Here is a 17,970-nt window from a genome sequence, read left to right as displayed (position 1 = left end):
GGCATCGTCATCAACGAGGGCGGCCGGCGCGCCTACTCGTCGGCTCCTCCTCCGCGCTTCGTCAAGCCAAAGACGGAGCCGGGGCTCGCGCCTGTGAAGACGGAGCCGGGGCTCGCGCCGGTGAAGAAGGAGCCGGCCGCGCCGGTGACGACGGAGCTCGACGACGACGACGCGGCCCTGGAATGGGCATGCAGGGACTCCATAGCGATGGAGAAGGAGCGCCAGCGCGCCGCCCTGCTTCGCTTCGCGGAGCGTCGACGCGGCCGCGACGAAGGCGGAGTCGTCGTCATCTGCGACAGCGACGATGACGACGACGATGCGCCGCCACCAGTCCGCCATGGCGACGCCGGGCAGGGGTCCAGCAGGGGCGCCCGCGTCAAGGAGGAGAAGGCTGACGACGACGATGGCGGCGACGGCGGCGACTTCAGCCAATTTTTCCTTTAGATTAGTTTATGTATATGTGCTATGTAATGAAAATCCGCGAACTTCGTCGAAATGTGCCGAAATTTATCGTGTTTGGCCGAATTTTATCGTGTTTAAGCCGAACTTCGCCGAACTTCTTTTATTTTAAAACGTGCCCGGGGGCGGCCCTGGGGCCGGCGGCTGGGGACCAACTCGCCCCCAGGCCCAATTTTTGCGCCGGCTCACCCCCAGGCGGCGATTTTAGGCGCCCCCTGAGGGGCCAACGGCTGGAGATGCCCTGAGATGCTAATTTTCGTTTTTCTTTTTCCAAAAAGATCAAATCTATTATAAAAGTTAGTTTTTGATAAAAAAAAGTTTATAAACGGCCGACTGGAACGACCTTTTCATTCACTGAGAGAGAGAAAACAATGTTGCTGGAGAGTATTTTCGTATTGTGTGTCTTTGGTGCTTTTAGGAGAGCTTGTGTGAATTATATGTTAGAGCATCTCTAGCAGACACCGTAAAAGTGGTTAAACTCTTATAATTTTTGGTTTTGAAAGTTTTGATAAAAAAAATGTATAGAATAGGCACAGTAAAATTGTCAAACACGTAAATATTTTCCAGGCCACCAAAAACCCACACCCGAGACCCTTGTATTTAAAGGCTCGGAGGCCAAACTGAGGGTGCCCCGTATACCGGTCAACGCTGGCTGTGGGTAGATTTCTTGCCCCAAATGTCACCGAACCGACACCGGAGTCTAGGATCTGGCGAAATTCGTCGCATCCGGTCCTTCTTCGTCGTGTCCAACCACACACAGGTCCATCTGGTGAGGTCCCAATCTAATTCCTCTACTTTCTCCTCCCGTATTTGTATCGCAGCAACCCTTTCAGCCCTTCTCCATCGTTTCTGCCATGGTCATTCATGTTGGCCGCTTGGACCGGGCTGGCCTCCCGCGGCTCCTTGCGGCCTAGGTCGGGGTAGTGGCGGCGGGGCAAGGCCAGGAGCGGCGGGGAACGACGGACGGGGGGAGGGGGGGGGGTCGGGGGCGGCGGGGGAGGATGACGGGCAGCCGGCTGAGCGATCAGAGGAACAAGAAAACGAGTGTAGAAGACGACCCAAGGAATATCCGTTTGCGGTGGAGAATATTCGGTTTTACGGGTGCCATTTGTATGGTCTATTCTGCGCGAGGCAAAATTAATTCAAAAACCACATTTTGCGCGGCCTGTAAAGGCCTTTTCCGGGCGCGAGTTTACGGCGTCTGTTAAAGATGCTTTTAATCAGTGTACAATTTGTACAATTTTGTTCGTTTGTGTTTTTCCTATTTTCTTGTTTTTTCCTTTTTTAGGAGAGTTTTGTCTCGTTTGTGCGCTCGGCACAAAAGGTTGAAAAATACACCACCCCGCCGCCGCGCTCCGCCGAGGGCACGCTGTCCCCGCCGCAGAGCATCTCAGCGTCCGGTCTGATGGCCGCCGCCGCCACATACAGGTTCTCGGCGCCAACCGCCGGCCGCTCGGGGTCCGGCCCGGAGAGACCTAGTGGTGTAGGCTGCAATTCGACGCTCCGACCCAATGCGGCCGCCGAATCCCCAATCCTTCTCTGTGCCCTAGAGGCTAGAGCTGCCGCCGCACCGTAGCTCGCCGTCGGCGCGGACGCCTCACGGCCCCAAACCCCTCCGCCTGCAACGCGCATCGCCGCCGCCGCCGAGGTGCTCAACATTTCGTTTTTTAGGGTGTTGTTAATCCTGTATTCCCCCTCTCTCGAATTCAGGAGCTGCCATTGGAGTTTTGCTTAGCAAATTATGAGTTCAGTTTATAACGTTGGTACCTGATCATATGCCCCAGTTCACTACTGTGCTTAGCAGCTGGGAGTTATCTGCAAAGTGGAATCCACACTTCTGTTGTGCATTGTGTCCTGAATCCTGACCCCCTGTAATGTTGAGTGGAACTAATGGTTGGGGTCTAATATCGCCTCTCTTTTCGGCTCTGTGTGAGTGTGTTACGCATGTGTTGATGAAGTTACTGTCGATGCAGGTTCCTCAGGATGATGAGGCTATACCGGATGGAGAATTAGGAGAGGTCTCCGTTTCAACTTATGTTAACTCGTTGAAGAATGAGTTCGCGACACTTCGTTCCGCTGAGATTAAGGTGCTTTGAAACCACACATTCTGTACTCCCCTCCGCATTTATTAATCAGATATTCCTGGTGTCATTTGTCTGGTTGTTATAATTTTTTTTCCAGGATATGGTAGAGAATAACAAGATTAAGCTCAGCACCATTATGCAGAGCAATCGTGGTTCTTCAACAATCTGGCAAACGAGTGCATTGGATGGTACAGGTTTAGCCACGAATCTGCTGACACCTAGGCAAGACGATGTGTCGTGCTCAACGCTTGGTCTTGAACTGTGCCTTGCTGAGAAAGATGGTGGCAGTTCTGAAGAAGATAGTCCGTATGGCACATTGACTGCTACTTTGGGTGGAATTCTCACTGCAAAGAATGCTAATAAGCCAATTGAACTACCAACAGTGTCAGGCCTTCCACCTTATACAACATGGGTGTTTTTGGACAGGTCTGTTTCGTATCACAAGCACTTCCCAACCTCCCCAAAACTGATTCAGATGTATTAAATATTGAATCTCTGTGTGTTGCTACTGCACGGTTGAGGTAGAGAGCAGCAGCAACAGCTTATGATTAGATTGAGGGCATGCTTTGAATGGAAGTGTTTGCTGATAGGGATTTTAATAGTATATTTTGTACATAAGAGTTTTACTTTTCTCCTTTTGCAAGAGTAAGGTCTCGTACTGTTTCTGAGAAAAAAGATTTCTGGGGGTTTCATGCAGGAACCAGAGGATGACCGAAGACCAATCTGCATTTCATCGACAAAATATTTACTATAATGCAGATTGTGGTAAAGCTTTAATGTTCAGTGATAGTGAAGATGAAGTTGTTGAGGATGAAGAGGAGAAAAGGGAATTCAAAAGCTCTGAAGATTGTTTTATTCGGTAAACAAACTTGGGGTTTCCATTGTTTTCTTTTGCATTACTTTACCTTACCTAGGTTTAACTTCTGCACTTATTTGTGACTGACATCTGCTATGGTTTAAGAATCACAGTTTTTTGAATGATCGCTATTGCACTTACTTTTCTTTAAAGCAATAAGTTTGTCGTATTTTCCTTTATTGATTGCACACACTTTACTTTAAATTTAAAGATTGTCACAACTTTATTTCACAAGACATAATATATCAAGATTTATACAGTAGTATGAAAGTAGTGCAAATACAAAATATCACTTATGTAATTATTGTGGCATGCATAGGTCCACTTCATTTTCATGTAGTAGAGAACTTCAATAGCAATAAGTTACACATGTGTGGCTTTTTTACTTTTCTACCTAGGGTCTCTTCTGTTGCTGCTGCTGTCTAATTATTTTTCATTGTGGGAACATAATCAAACTAGCCTAGCTTGGACCCCCAGAAAAGTAAGGTTATTGAGTTTTATCCAAACTGGGTGCAGGATTTGCTTTTACCATATTGTTCAGGAACAAAATTATCGAGTTTACACTGTCTACCTCTAATCTGAGTAGTCTGTTGATGAGTTTACATCTTTCTTAAACTTGATAGATCAACAATATATTTTGGCTTCTGCTATAAGATGTCTTTCTCTCGCTGGGCATTTTGATGTTCTGGTGTAATAATTTATGTTCCTCCTCTACTTTCATGTTAGGATGACCATTGACGGATGTGGCATGTCTGATGAAGTGCTGGAGACCCTAGCTCAATGTTTTGAGAAGACTGCTGGTGATATAAAGGTTAGCTTTCTCTTCATAGTCAGTTAATCTCAATAGCATTCTGGCCATTTGGGCTTTTCCTTTTCCAATTTACATTTTCACCATTGACAATAACACACATAGCCCTATTTTTACAGGCCAGATATGAGATCTTACAAGGAGAGAATACTGAAGGTTCTTCCAAAGAAGTGCCCAAACTTAATGCCAAACTGAAAGATATCTACCACGATAAAGATTTGGCTGCAGCATTGGATTCCTTCGATAATCTCTTTTGTCGGCGATGCCTAGTATGCTCATCTATCAATCATCATGTGATATATGTAATGCCTCTTGTTGCTGATGAATATTCTTCTCATCGTGACATTGGCAGGTTTTTTATTGCAAACTACATGGGTGTTCTCAAGATTTAATATTTCCTGTAAGTTTTGTTCCAGAATTATTTCCAAAATTACGTGTTTTTTCTTATTTGTGCCTTCTTCATACAGGCAGAAAAGCAATCACCTTGGGACAGCATGGATGATGGACCATGTGGTAGTCATTGTTATAAACTGGTTCGTATTTTATGGTGTATATGACTTCTGAAAAGCTGCTTGTCTTCTCTGACAATTTTGATTATGAAAAATAAGCACCGACTTGCATTGATACTGTTCTCAAACCATATATTGACAGGCCACCAAACACAAAGATTCAGTTGCATACTCACAACATAATTCTCCAAGCACAAGTTCTTGGAAGAAGGATGCACATCAAATGGAGAATAACTCAGCTTTAGTGGAAGATCGTAATTATTTGATGGTGGAAACAAATAATGAGCATTCAGCAACAGATGGTCATGATAGTTCGAGGAAGGAAGAATTAGTCGATAAGAATATATGCAGGCAAGAAGACAATCTTGTATCCTGGATGGTGACTGAGCAAGAGCTTCTAGTTAAAGGTGTGGAGATTTTTGGAAGGAACAGGTTGGACCTTTCTCCTCATGACTGAATTTATACCTTGAACTTAATGTTAGTGTGTTACTACTCCCTCTGTAAAGAAATATAAGAGTGTTTAGGTCACTACTTCAGTGATCTAAACGCTCTTATATTTCTTTACGGAGGGAGTATTATACAACCAGTCAGGTCAAAGTTCCTATGTAGCTTTGAATAACCTGTCAACATAATTCTGAACTAAGTAAGGTTATGTGTGAAGGGTTATGCTCCGCCATTTGGAAGATTTTGATCATGGATCCTTAATGAGTAATGTTTATCCATAATTCTTCATGCCTTCTACTTACCTCATCATCATCCTAGACGTGTGAAGCTGTAGTGGGGATTGGAAAAACGTTGGAGAATGGAATGTTTAAAAATTCTTGTTATTGGAAGTTGCATGGACTATGACCATCGGCTTAGAAACATAACTACAAAAATATTTCCACTAATGATTTAATTTTAAAATTTTAGCTCCACAGTCCCACTACCACTTATATTTTTTAGGGCACTGATTTTTTTTGATAGGGCGCAAAACTACTCATTTTCCATGAAGATTTGCAAGCACATGTCACTTGCATCTGTCTTCTTTTCTTGGATTGTTGACAGTCGGAAGTTATTCTTGGGATTTTACTAACTCCGGGGGCCGAATCATCATTCTCCATTATCATTATTGTAGTCATAGGGTTACCCTGCTTTCTGGAATTAATAGTCATAAGACTGAACCTGTGGGTTTCTTTTCATGCAGTTGTTTAATTGCTCGGAACCTTCTTGATGGAGAGAAATCATGCAGTGATGTTTTTCAGTATATGAATTATATTGAGAACAGCAGCACATCTGAGGTTTTTAGCGGTGTTCTTTCTCTTGTTAAAGGATTCATAAAAGTAGGTTTCAGTTTACTCTCTATATTTTCACCCGGGTGGTATCTTATGTTAGTGCTGCCAATGTTGACATCACAGGGGCATGAGTTGGGCCTGGGTTCACGGCGTCCTAGAAAGCAAGGAAAGGTGAAGCATATCTCAAGATCTGCAGTCTACCCTCTCATAACGAAAAGGATTGCAGCAAGGAAGGGTGAGCTTCGTCAGCATTACAATCCATGTGGTTGTCAATCTGCATGTGGGAAACAGTGTCCATGTCGGGAAAATTATACAAGCTGTGAGAAATTCTGTGGGTGAGTTAATTGTGTTCCTTTACAAAATTTTGCATCATTATGCTTAAGTTTCTATGCATTTGAAGTATATAGATATATTTTTCTTCTATGTATCGCTGATCTCTCCCATGGTCTAATCTACTTTGGCTGGTACCAGAAATATTGTTTGCCGTCTGCTGCAGTGTGGCTTGGTTTGGTACTCATCCTTTGTTTAGGCTAGCTAATTGCCCGGGCATTCAGTGGCGGAGCTACGGCAAGGCCAAACAAGGCCATGGCCCGCCCAACCAAACAAGAATTCAGTGTAGAGTGATGCTAATTTTCGTTCCTGGGTGCAAATTTTTAGGTGTATATCTTAATCTAGCCATTTTTGGCCCGCCCAGTTATGTGTGTGTAGCTCCGCCACTGCGGGCATTGCAACGGGGGGATACATATTCTAGTTATCCTCCCGTCCGATGCTCAATGAACTTTCATAATTAACATGATCCTCATGTCTAAAGAATGATACTCTCCATAAGTAATGTGATCCCCCCAACCAAAGAATGGTACTCTATAATTAACGTGATCTTCCCGTCCAGCGCTTGATGATACTTTCCATAATTAACCTAATCCTCCCGTTCAAAGAATGATACTCTCCATAATTAATGTGATCCTCTCGTCCAAAGAATGATACTCTCCATAATTAACGTGAAACCAACAAACTTATGAAACCAAACCAGACCACGACGTACCATCACGACCGCAGACTCCACTTTAATAGTAGAGATTATGCTTGCTTAGTCCTATTGTAGGTGAACTGAGGCTGCCTGTCCTCCTTGATATCAATACCATTGCTGATGTATCTTATATTTATAGATGTAGTTTGCTTTAACTTCCTGTTATATTGTTTAATATACCGAATGAATACTGTGTAGTTGAGTTACTGTCTCATGACTCGTTACCATCCTTGAACTCTTTATAGAGAATATCTAAGAATTCAAAAAAGATTTTACGATGCTGCATAATAGATGGATCAACTCTCAGAAGAGAATGAAATCAAATACTCCCTCCTATTCGTATTAATTGTCGCTGAAACGGATGTATCTAGACGTATTTCAGTGCTAGATACATACGTTTGAGCAACAACTAATATGGATCGGAGGGAGCACTACTCTTAGGTCCTCGATAATTTGTTATTATTACTTCATTTGAGAAATTCCATTTTTTATTGTAATGAGCTGTAAAGACGGATGAACACACATACGGTAGCATGCAAACAATTTGATATCCTCATCCTTATGTCATCATTTAGAGATTGTTATCTGTTGTGTGGAATTTTATGCTCCTTGCATTCCAGGTGTCCGAAAGCATGCAAGAATCGTTTTCGAGGTTGTAAGTGTGCAAAGGCTCAGTGTCGCAACCGCCAGTGCCCATGCTTTGCTGCTGACAGGGAATGTGATCCTGATGTGTGCAGAAACTGTGGGGTAGGGTATGTATCTGCAACTGGGGAACCTTTGAAAGATCGTGTAGTTAATTTTTAATGATCTGTTTAGACAGACTTGTGATTTTTGTTCTTTGCACTCTATGATCCAACCTGCACCAAAGTAGTTCAAAATTACCATTCTAATTTTTTTATCTCAAGATACTCATTTCTGCAACTAAAGCTTAAACAATGGGACTGAATTTAAGTTAATAAAATAAATTTGTAGCCATCAGCCATAGCCGACAATCATCATGCCTATTAATTTGATATGATGTTGCCCATTTGCTAGCATAGTTAATTGAATGCTCATGTGTACCAGTGCATTGTTTAAAGGGGGTGAAAACATATCTGTTTCCCATTTGTTTATGCACTTTGTTTAACTCTGCTAAAATATGACGTAATGATATACTGTGTAAATAAATTAGAACAATATCTTATTTGCGATGGGTTTTTACCTGAACTCCGAAAGTTACTTTCTGAAATCATGTCAATGATGGGAAATCTTCTGACTTTGTAGTTTACTTCAATTGTTAATTTGTTATGCATGTATATGGAGTTAAGCAGCAAATCTTGGACAGCAACTTCACTTGAGTAACTTATTTTTGAAAGCAATCTCAGATGTATGAAGGGCCAGTTCTTTTGGCGGCTTAAAAAATAAGGCGCCTCCTCCCCAGCTTTCCCCATAAGCCGCCTCTCTCATTCATTGGGGCTTCTGAACTAGTTATGGGATAATTAATTTAGAAGCCTCAACAAATTTAGGGCGCGGCTTATTTTTTAAGCTGGGGAGAGGCAGCTTATTTTTTAAGCTACCCAAAAGAACTGGCCGTCAGAGTTATCCAGTCCTGCTTAACAGGGTGTTCCATTAGTGCCTTGTGGAAGTGGTTTGCTTCATAAGTTTTTTAGAACAACATTGAACTGTTCCTTTTCTAACCTACAGGTGTGGTGATGGTTCATTGGGAGTCCCCAACCAAAGAGGTGATAATTATGGATGCCAGAACATGAAACTGCTTCTTAGACAACAACAAAAGGTAAACAACAATGCACTTATGCTTATCAGATGCTGTGGACATCTTGTTTATAATTTCTTTGAGTCGATACTTGATTGATGATTTCTCATCCCATCCCTTACTAAACTGAAGATAAAGATAAGGACAGAAGATACTTTGTGTGCATAACTGCAGGCTCAAATGTCCAATCCATTACACAGTTGTACTTATAGATAGTTTCACCAGACCATGGTCTGAATTGCTATATGCTATTTAAACATGATTTAAGTGTTAGATCTCTTTTGAGCTACCTCTCGTTAGTGTTGAAGCCGGTATCCCATATAGGCCCTTTAGGAACTAATTCCTTATGAGCGATGGTTTTTCTTGGTTATGGGTTTTCTGCTACGTTGCATGGATTCTTAGCTACGTATCGGATTCACGATACGGGGATACGCCCGATAAGGCAATTTTCTAAAAACTAGGATATGGGGATACATTTGTATATACATATTAATTATTAAAAATATGAAAAAAAATAATGAGATTTTGGTAGGAAGCGTACTGTTTTATTGACACAATTGCTTAACAAAATTCTGAATATCTTCGGTTAATCCATTCTTCCTTCGATGGACGATGTTGATGGTTCGACATAATTGCTTAACAAATATGGTAATCACATTCGCAATTCTCACATCTCATTCACACGCACATAGTCGCATAGATAGATAATAGCATAATTTAGGTTCAAGTTTTCATACTACAAACCAGTCCACAAATGAAAACAAGAGTTCACAACCAATTCACAAATAAAACAGGAGTTCACATCACAGAAGTTTAGAAAGAAAATAGGAGTTTTTCACGCCGAACGAAGGGGTTGTTGTATCCAAAACGTATCCCAGAGGTATCCTAGATGTATCAAATATTTTTTTAAATCGATAAATCACAGGATACGTACGGGATACGTATCGGGCTGTATCGGGGCAGTATCCGGCTTGATACGCGCACTTTCTGAAGTATCCATGCAACGTTCTGAAGTATCCGTGCAACGCAAGTTTTCCGAGCCAGCTATGAGCCAATTTGGATACTAAAACAAACTGATACCGTGAACTTGATTCAAGCCAGACACTTTTTTCAGCAAAAACTTTTCTTACCATCAATTGAAGTTTAATTAGTAGCCTTTGAGAACAGCATTTTTTCTTCTGAAATAAAGGAAAAAGAAAATTGGATAATGCCACCTTTGTTTTAAAAAAAGGCATTAACAGATATTGGAGGCAAACTGCATTTTTATGTTCACGATTGACTTAATGTTGTGACACAACACATCGGATACCCGGTAAAACACATGCCTCCCTATGAAATATTCACTTTTCTTAGGGAAATAAAATACTCACTTTCTTTTAGAATGTCCTGCCCCTCTTTCGAACAAAAAAAAACATATTTTTAGGCCTGTTGATGGTATTGAATTAGTGTGACTTTTGTTTCAGGTTGTACTTGGGAGATCTGATGTTTCTGGATGGGGAGCATTCGTTAAGGTAAAACTGCTCCTTTCATCCTCTTCACCATTCTTTTCCAGTACCCCAGAATAATGTTGGCAAGCATGAATATCTTTTCCACAATCTTCAGAATACTGTTGGCAAGGATGACTGTCTTGGGGAGTACACTGGGGAGCTTATTTCTCATAGGGAAGCAGCCAAGCGTGGACAGAGATATGACCGTGATAATTCATCATTCCTTTTCAACTTAAATACTGAGGTACGTGTGCAGAAATATACCAGTTACAGTATGCAAACATTCACGGTTACATGTGGGACTGATCACTAGATTTAGCTATAGTGCTTTTACATGAGCTGAGTTATTCTCCTTCTCAGCTCGGTTTATTCAAAAACCTGTATTCTATATCTGATCCAGACGCTAGCTGTTGCTTATGCATACTCTTTGGACGCAGTTTGTTCTCGATGCCTTCAGGATGGGCAACAAGCTGAAGTTTGCCAACCATTCCCCTGATCCGAATTGCTATGCCAAGGTTATGTTTGTAGCAGGCGACCATAGGGTGGGCATATTCGCCAATGAGCGGATTAATGCAGGCACGGAGATTTTTTATGATTACCATTACGCGCCTGACGAAGCACCAGCGTGGGCTCTGAAGGCTGATGATGCCACTGGAGCGAAAGACCCCGGTCAATCTTCCAGTGGAAGCGCAAAGAAGGCTGATGCTCCTGGAGCAAAAGACCCCGGGCAATCTTCCAGCGGACGAGCAAAGAGGCCTCGGAAGTCTTCCAGAGGGCGACCGAGGAAGCATGCCCGGTGAAGAAACACCATTGGTTGATTCTTTTTGTCACGGGGCTGAAATTCAGAAGCTACCTCAGCACCTTTATTTTGAACTTTGACATTCGTTGGCACCTTTATCAGCACTCCTTGTGGATGGAGCATGAACCATTTAATAAGTGTCGGGTTTTATTCAGCCCTAGGGCTTGTAATAAGGTGCCCACGCCGTAGCGGCGATTGGGGTCAGTGGTGTTGCGGGCATCCGGTCTATTTGGCTGGAAACTGCACCGGACGCTGTATCAGTTTCGGTGGCCGGCGATCATGCTGCGCCGTTGGTTTAATTGAATAACTATGTTCAATGTATGTTGTGATCTGTGCCCTGCACACCGAGTTTTTTTTTGCCTTTGTTGGTGCGTTTGCACTTCCCAGACCGCACATGCTGATCCAGGCGAGATGATGGTCGTTGCGAGGGATTTGTCGTTCGAGCAACACGCCCTGTCATCATGGCTTGCTGTTGCTGGTTTGGCAATCAAGATGCAAGGGCCGTCCATCAGATATACTCGTATGCTGAGTTGCCATCTCACTTGTGGTAAATTTGATGGAGGGTCAAAGTCAGCCTGGAGAGAGTTGGTGTGGTCTGATGAAAAAGTTCAGGCAGGTTTTCGCCTCTCGTAGACTGCTCCAATTAATCTGTTACAGTAACAGATTAATTGGAGCACTCCGTAGTAAATTCTGCTAGCTCTTAATCGAAGAGTTTGTAGTTTGGATGCCGAAGTATTTCTAGATTTCTTCTGTTGTATGGTCAAAGTTTATATGCTTCGATTCTTATATCATTTTTGCGGGGAAGTTTATATGCTGTAATTCTTAAATCATGTGATCAGTTTGAGATAGCTTCAATCTACGAACAGATTATATCATCAACGAAGTGATGGACAACATACATGACACACGGTTAGTCTTGGATCAAATAATAAGTTGCGTGATAATTTTTCACAATGCTGCATGTAGTAATCAGATGATATATAGTTCTAGCGGATCAATTTGTCCAAGCATCGATAACATTCCTCTTAAGAATTTCTTTAGCTATGTAGCACACACAGCTCCATTTCCATACTATTGGAGAGGAGAGGAAAATCATATGTGCATATTGTACCTTCCTAATTTCTATATATATGTACGTATAGACTATATAATATATGTAGATGCACCACATATATATATGTCCACGCCCACACGTATTTTTACACGAAAAATAAAAGAAGGATTTGGACGTCCTGATCATACAGACATTTCTGCATGATTCGTTAGGCTCATATAGATATAGTAGCAAACGAGGAATTAATTACTAACCCATCAATCAGTACAGATATAGCTTAACCCAGATCGCTGGTACACCAGGTGAATGAATCATCAGTCATCAGAGCCTCAGCTCCAAGTCCAGCTCCTCGCTGCTCCCGGGACCTTTCTTCTGCGCGCCGCCGCCGTCGGCCGGCGGTGCGGCGGCTTGGCGGCGGCGCTCGTCGCGGTGGACGTTCATGTGGCCCCCGAGCGCCTGCGCGTTGGTGAAGCCTCTGTTGCAGAAGCTGCACTCGTGGTACTCCCTCGCCCGCCTCGCCGCGGCGTCCTCCGGCGAGCCCACCTTGCTGCCACCTCCCTCCATCGGACCAGCGGACCTAGCTAGGCGAGAGCTGACTCTGTGTGTGTGTGTGTGTGTGTGTGTGTGTGTGTGTGAGTAGCCTCTAGTAAGTGTCGTGGAGCTCGTTGTGGTTCGATGGATCCTAGGAACTCCGATTCTTGTGATTGGATCTTGGGAACGCAACAATGGCAGCGGTATATTTATAAGTGGTTGCTGGCTTCGGGGACGCGGAGACCCCGGCCGGCCATTGCCGGCCTAGTTGGCAGATATAGCGTGGCGGTGCGGGTGGGTGTACTATGCCGACGCTGATGGGCCGTGAGAGGCTGGTTTATACATATGTAGCCATGTAGCTCTACCGCCCACCTGATTTTGATCATAGCGTACACTGCATCTCTTCCAATCCTTTCGAAACCCAGGCACGCATGGAAGCATTATTATTATTATTATTACTACTAGCACAGATGCCCGTGCGTTGCAACGGGAGAAACTTTTGGTATGGATTCAAATTTAGCGAGAATTGTTCGATCTTGTTCATTTCACCAACTTGCTCGATGCGCACCTTCTTCTAGTCAACATTGACAAAGCGCCCGTTCTTCTGCCCAACTGTGACAAATTCTATATCTATATCGATAGAGGAAGGTAAAAAATTGAAAAAAAAATCTAGTGCACTCCATATCTTAAAAAGTCAAAAATATGGTTACTCACCCCGCCAAAAAAGGTTACTTTCCTCTCTAATTATTGTTGTTATGATAGTGTAAACATAATGTAATTGTCGTCGTGTCTGCCGGAGTTTCACTAAAAGGGAATAAAAGGAAAATGAGCTAAAATCAGGAACCGAGTAAGAAAATTATGAAACTTAGAAACTTTTGTTCAAAATTGTACAATTAAAAGCTTGATTTTATCTGAAAATCAAATTAATAACATAAAGTTTAAATATAAAATAATTTAATTTAATGTTGGATTTCCTACTAATTAATTTCGTGATATGCATATATATGCCCGCTTTTTAAATAGAAAGGCAATCAGCGACAATAACTATCCCCGCATGCATCTTACTTTTTTTAGATCTGCATCTCCGCCTTTAAGTAGGAAAGCAATCAAGCTGCACTTAAATCATTGCCTTCCCGTGGAGTCAACTTCTTCATTTGCCTTTTTTCCTTGGCATTATTCCTTCCTTAGATTCTTGTCTTTCTAATTGCAGATAGTCATTTATTTCTTAGATTCTTGGGGCAGCTCTGCTTATTTTTCAGGCAATTCATAATCTAACACATGCATGGCTTTAGCCCAGTTGGTTGTGCACATTGAGCTGAAACGGCAGGTCATTAGTTCGATCACCATGAAAATCAATTAATTTTTGCTGCTGCTCCACTACAATCTCGGCCCATATGCAAGGGCAACGGCGCTGCTCATAATCTCGGCCCATGTGGGGCAAAGCCCATGACGGACAGAAAATTGTAATTTGTCGAATTTATACTGATGGCAACATTAGTACCACCTTGTGTATATATATTTTAAATTTAAACTGAAAGCGTAAATTCACGGGAGAAAGCGTATTGTGACGGTGAACCCACGGAGTCAGTCCGTGCTTTATTATTATATATATATATATTATATTATTATTATTATTATATTATTATTACTAGCAAAAATGCCCGTGCGTTGCAACGGGAGAGAAAAAATTGCACACTCCTGTTTTAAGACCCCATAGGTCAAATCCTTTTCTCAACATGACGCCCATCCGTGACAATGGACGTCCTCCTTCCCACTGTCACCGACAATGGTAATTTGTCGAATTTATAAATTGACGGACAGAAAATTGTAATTTGTCGAATTTATACTGATGGCAACATTAGTACCACCTTGTGTATTTATATTTTAAATTTAAACTGAAAGCGTAAATTCACGGGAGAAAGCGTATTGTGACGGTGAACCCACGGAGTCAGTCCGTGCTTTATTATTATATATATATATATATTATATTATTATTATTATTATATTATTATTACTAGCAAAACTGCCCGTGCGTTGCAACGGGAGAGAAAAAATTGCACACTCCTGTTTTAAGACCCCATAGGTCAAATCCTTTTCTCAACATGACGCCCATCCGTGACAATGGACGTCCTCCTTCCCACTGTCACCGACAATGGTTGCAGTGCCCGAGACTACACCCATGCTTTGGTACAGAGCAAAGCAAATACTGCTAATCGTATGTTTATTAACATAACTTCCTATCATTAATAATAAGCACAAAGATTATTAATAGTACATATCATCAAATTTATGACCTTTTAATGTAACTAACAAATTAGGCTGGCTAACAAAATCACTTTAAGATTATTAAGAAAATTAATAAATTTCCTCAGTAATAAAGAATCAAATCATTACATGAGCATTTGGATTTGTCTATTATATAGTTGAATTACTGTTACTAATTTTAATTTATTGGACATTTTTCCATATTTATTAATCAAAGTGCATGTGTTAATTCTTTACTTTAACTGGCAATGCATTATCTTTTAATCTTTGCGAGTGACCAATTTTTTGGCACCGGTGTAGCCATAAGCTCCACTTATTATATTTGTGCTTATAAAAAATAACATGGTATTTTACCTCATAAATATATATTGTTGTAAACTGAAACAAAGTCCACACCATGGAGTTTGGAGACATGTACTAACTTTTCTTCTGAAGCTAGTTGTGATGTCGTACCTTCAAAATTCGGGGCCTTGTGCAAAATCAAAATTAGGCCCTATATTTAAAAAATATAAATTAAAATATCTGTATAAATTATTGCGGTGCTACATATTTTTTCAGGGAGTTCACATTTTATCTTAAAATTTGAATCTACCCAAATTAATGATGTATCAGAAAGAACAGAAATTATGAAAGTAGAAACTTTAGAGGGGTGAAAGTTTGGAGACCATGAATGGCAGGCATTGCATGGGATGGGGTCGCTCTACTAAGAACCATGCAGTGAATGAGAAACAAAAATACAGGGAGATAGAGAGAGAGAGACGTGAGGTTGGCCTGTATTTTAGGGCGAGTCCTTTTCATTTATTTCGCTCTTAAAAGCCCATTAGCACCTAATCACTTGACCAGTAGTTGTTTTTCTTTGAGCAATATGTCTTGACCTAGTAATATTAATCTCTGATTTTGGCATCCCTGGAATTTGGAGGCCCTGTTTAACCGCTCCGATTGCACATGTCAAGATAGGGCCTGCTAGTTGTAGTCATGCTTAAACATAGCGCATACGAAAGATATCATACCTGATAAATTAATCATCATACGGTTTGTGGATCTAGGAAAAATATAGTTCGTACTTGCGGCAATATTCAGTTTTATTTTCCTTACTTTTATAGTACTGCAACCTACAATCGATGAAGACCATGAAGCCAACACAAGCCATCGTTTTGTCGTTTTATTGTGTAGGCCATTGTGAGCCGTATGCATGCATTCTCAGCAGCTAGCCTACGTGTAAGGAATACAATCCATCAGCAACCATCTTCTATATGCAAATGCAAATTTGGTCTTTGTCCGTCTCGCGTGCATGCAGTCTCAGCAGTTAGCTTGCCAAGGCTCATTTCACGATTACAAAGGCTATAAAATAAATAATTAACACATGATATAACTTCAGATGCAATGCACCAAGTGTCTATATTATCTTGTACGTATATTTGCATATTAATTCCCCACAAAAAAGTGCATTAATTCCACAAAAATATGTTTCATGTCTACTGTTTTATAGTATTATGTTTTAGAAGTGCCTGCCGCTCGTTTCCTTAGGAATGCCAACTTTTTTTATTTCTATTGGTGTGTGCGATCTATTATTAAGAGCACGGCCGGATGGGTGTAAAAGGTTGGCCCTGGTGGATGCCTTTGATTTCTTTCTTGCATGTTTCTTTGGATCCGTTTATAGCCGACCACATATATAGAATGCGAATTGGCCTCTATTTTCTTTCCCGTTTATAATATAGCCCATCACATATATAGAATGCCAATTAGTCTCTCTTTCCTTCCTTATTCCCTGAGCTACTTTTTCCTTCCTTATTTTGATCACGTTGGAAATCCTCTTTTAAATGGGCGTGCAGTAATAATTAGCCTCTCTTTCCTTTGTAATATCTTTCTCATGATTCACTGCTTCCTAATACCCAAAAAAACTCAAAGACGTATTTAAATTGGGTGAGTTGGATGTAAAGCAGCGAGGCGGTACTATTTAGTAGGAAAGTAAACTTTGGATTGAACACGCAAGGTGTGCTGGATGGGTTGGTCGCAACGAACTGCAGATCCTGAGTTCGAACTCTGGTAACCTGAATGTTTTTTACCTCGTTTCCTTTGTATTACAACCGGGCCTGCTGGATTCAAAGGATGTGAGGCTTGCATGGGCCTATTTTGGAGTGCGGATGGTCTGCTCGATATGGCCCAGCCGGGATGGGTGAGCGTAATGATGCCACTTTATGTACGAATATTTTAATAGGTTAGAAGAAGTTAGTAGCAAAAAATTAGTACCACCTTGATTAGAAACTTAGAATTCAAACTGAAAGCGTAAATTCACAGGAAGAAAGCGTACTGTGACGGTGAACCCACGGAGTCAATCCATGCTTTATTATTAGGGATAGATTATTATTATTATCATTTGTGTTGTGATTCATGAATGAATAGGAATCAACTTATTTTTGCAAGGAAAATAATTACTAACTAACTACATAATTAAATGAACACGCACCATGAACTTATTATTGGATAAGTTCGTAATTTTCCAATTGATTTAATCCATAAATAAATCATGATGATGACAATAACGATATTAATCTTGAAGATGGCGGGTGGTGACGAAGTGCCTTCCCACCAGGACTAATAAACATTCATGTGATCTTGAAGTGTCCTTTTTTGCGAGAAAATTTTCAATCTATTCATTCTCAATTGTGATAGTACAAAGAACACCAGAGATAATAAAATTTACAACCAGGTCCATAGTACAGTAGTGATCAAATGTTATTACTGCAAAAATAAATACATAAATTTCATAGATAGTTCTCATAAAATAACATACAACTATCTAGAGCATCTAAAACATACATTGAAGCTAACACACAACTATGTAAAATAAATACATAAATTTCATAGATAGTTCTCATAAAATAACATACAACTATCTAGAGCATCTAAAACATACATTGAAGCTAACACACAACTATGTAAAACATTTAAATGCAACAACAAATGCGATCAAAATCGCAACTAAGGTAACAATTGATCCAACGACATAATGATACCAAGCCTCTTTATCAATGACATATTTTCTAATCTTTCTAATCTTCAA

At 41.1% G+C, this 17,970-nt stretch overlaps 1 protein-coding gene across 4 annotated transcripts; it reads left to right on the top strand.

The window, feature by feature from the left end:
• Positions 1-1,105: 1,105 nt before the first annotated feature.
• Positions 1,106-11,377, top strand: LOC125525486 (histone-lysine N-methyltransferase CLF-like). 4 transcript variants are annotated; one of them, XM_087535553.1, is made up of 16 exons: positions 1,106-1,228; positions 2,433-2,546; positions 2,641-2,969; positions 3,241-3,402; positions 4,126-4,210; positions 4,327-4,476; positions 4,560-4,607; positions 4,675-4,740; positions 4,859-5,148; positions 5,903-5,996; positions 6,114-6,325; positions 7,638-7,769; positions 8,701-8,791; positions 10,234-10,281; positions 10,373-10,501; positions 10,695-11,377. In XM_087535553.1, the coding sequence occupies exons 1-16, from the start codon at positions 1,136-1,138 to the stop codon at positions 11,055-11,057; spliced, it is 2,406 nt and encodes an 801-aa protein (XP_087391679.1). In that variant the 5' UTR covers positions 1,106-1,135; the 3' UTR covers positions 11,058-11,377. The 4 variants fall into 4 exon arrangements, with proteins under 4 accessions (XP_087391679.1, XP_087391678.1, XP_048546440.2 ...); XM_048690483.2 differs by lacking the exon at positions 1,106-1,228 and adding exons at positions 1,747-2,107; positions 2,244-2,352 and having other exon boundaries at positions 5,903-6,325; XM_087535552.1 differs by having other exon boundaries at positions 5,903-6,325.
• Positions 11,378-17,970: the final 6,593 nt, after the last annotated feature.

Source organism: Triticum urartu, chromosome 7A (assembly GCF_056163025.1).
Source record: "Triticum urartu cultivar PI428250 chromosome 7A, HENAU_Tu73, whole genome shotgun sequence".
Taxonomy (NCBI): Eukaryota; Viridiplantae; Streptophyta; class Magnoliopsida; order Poales; family Poaceae; genus Triticum; species Triticum urartu.
The sequence above is the reverse complement of the archived record's forward strand: the minus strand, read 5'-3'. Positions and strand labels throughout refer to the sequence as shown.

Excerpts from the sequence above, each read along its gene's own strand:
- LOC125525486 (XM_087535552.1), top strand. The coding sequence starts at position 1,136 with ATGTCACCGAACCGACACCGGAGTCTAGGATCTGGCGAAATTCGTCGC. Across the intron at positions 6,326-7,637 it reads AGCTGTGAGAAATTCTGTGG|GTGTCCGAAAGCATGCAAGA; the intron begins GTGAGTTAATTG and ends CTTGCATTCCAG. Across the intron at positions 10,502-10,694 it reads TTTTCAACTTAAATACTGAG|TTTGTTCTCGATGCCTTCAG; the intron begins GTACGTGTGCAG and ends CTTTGGACGCAG.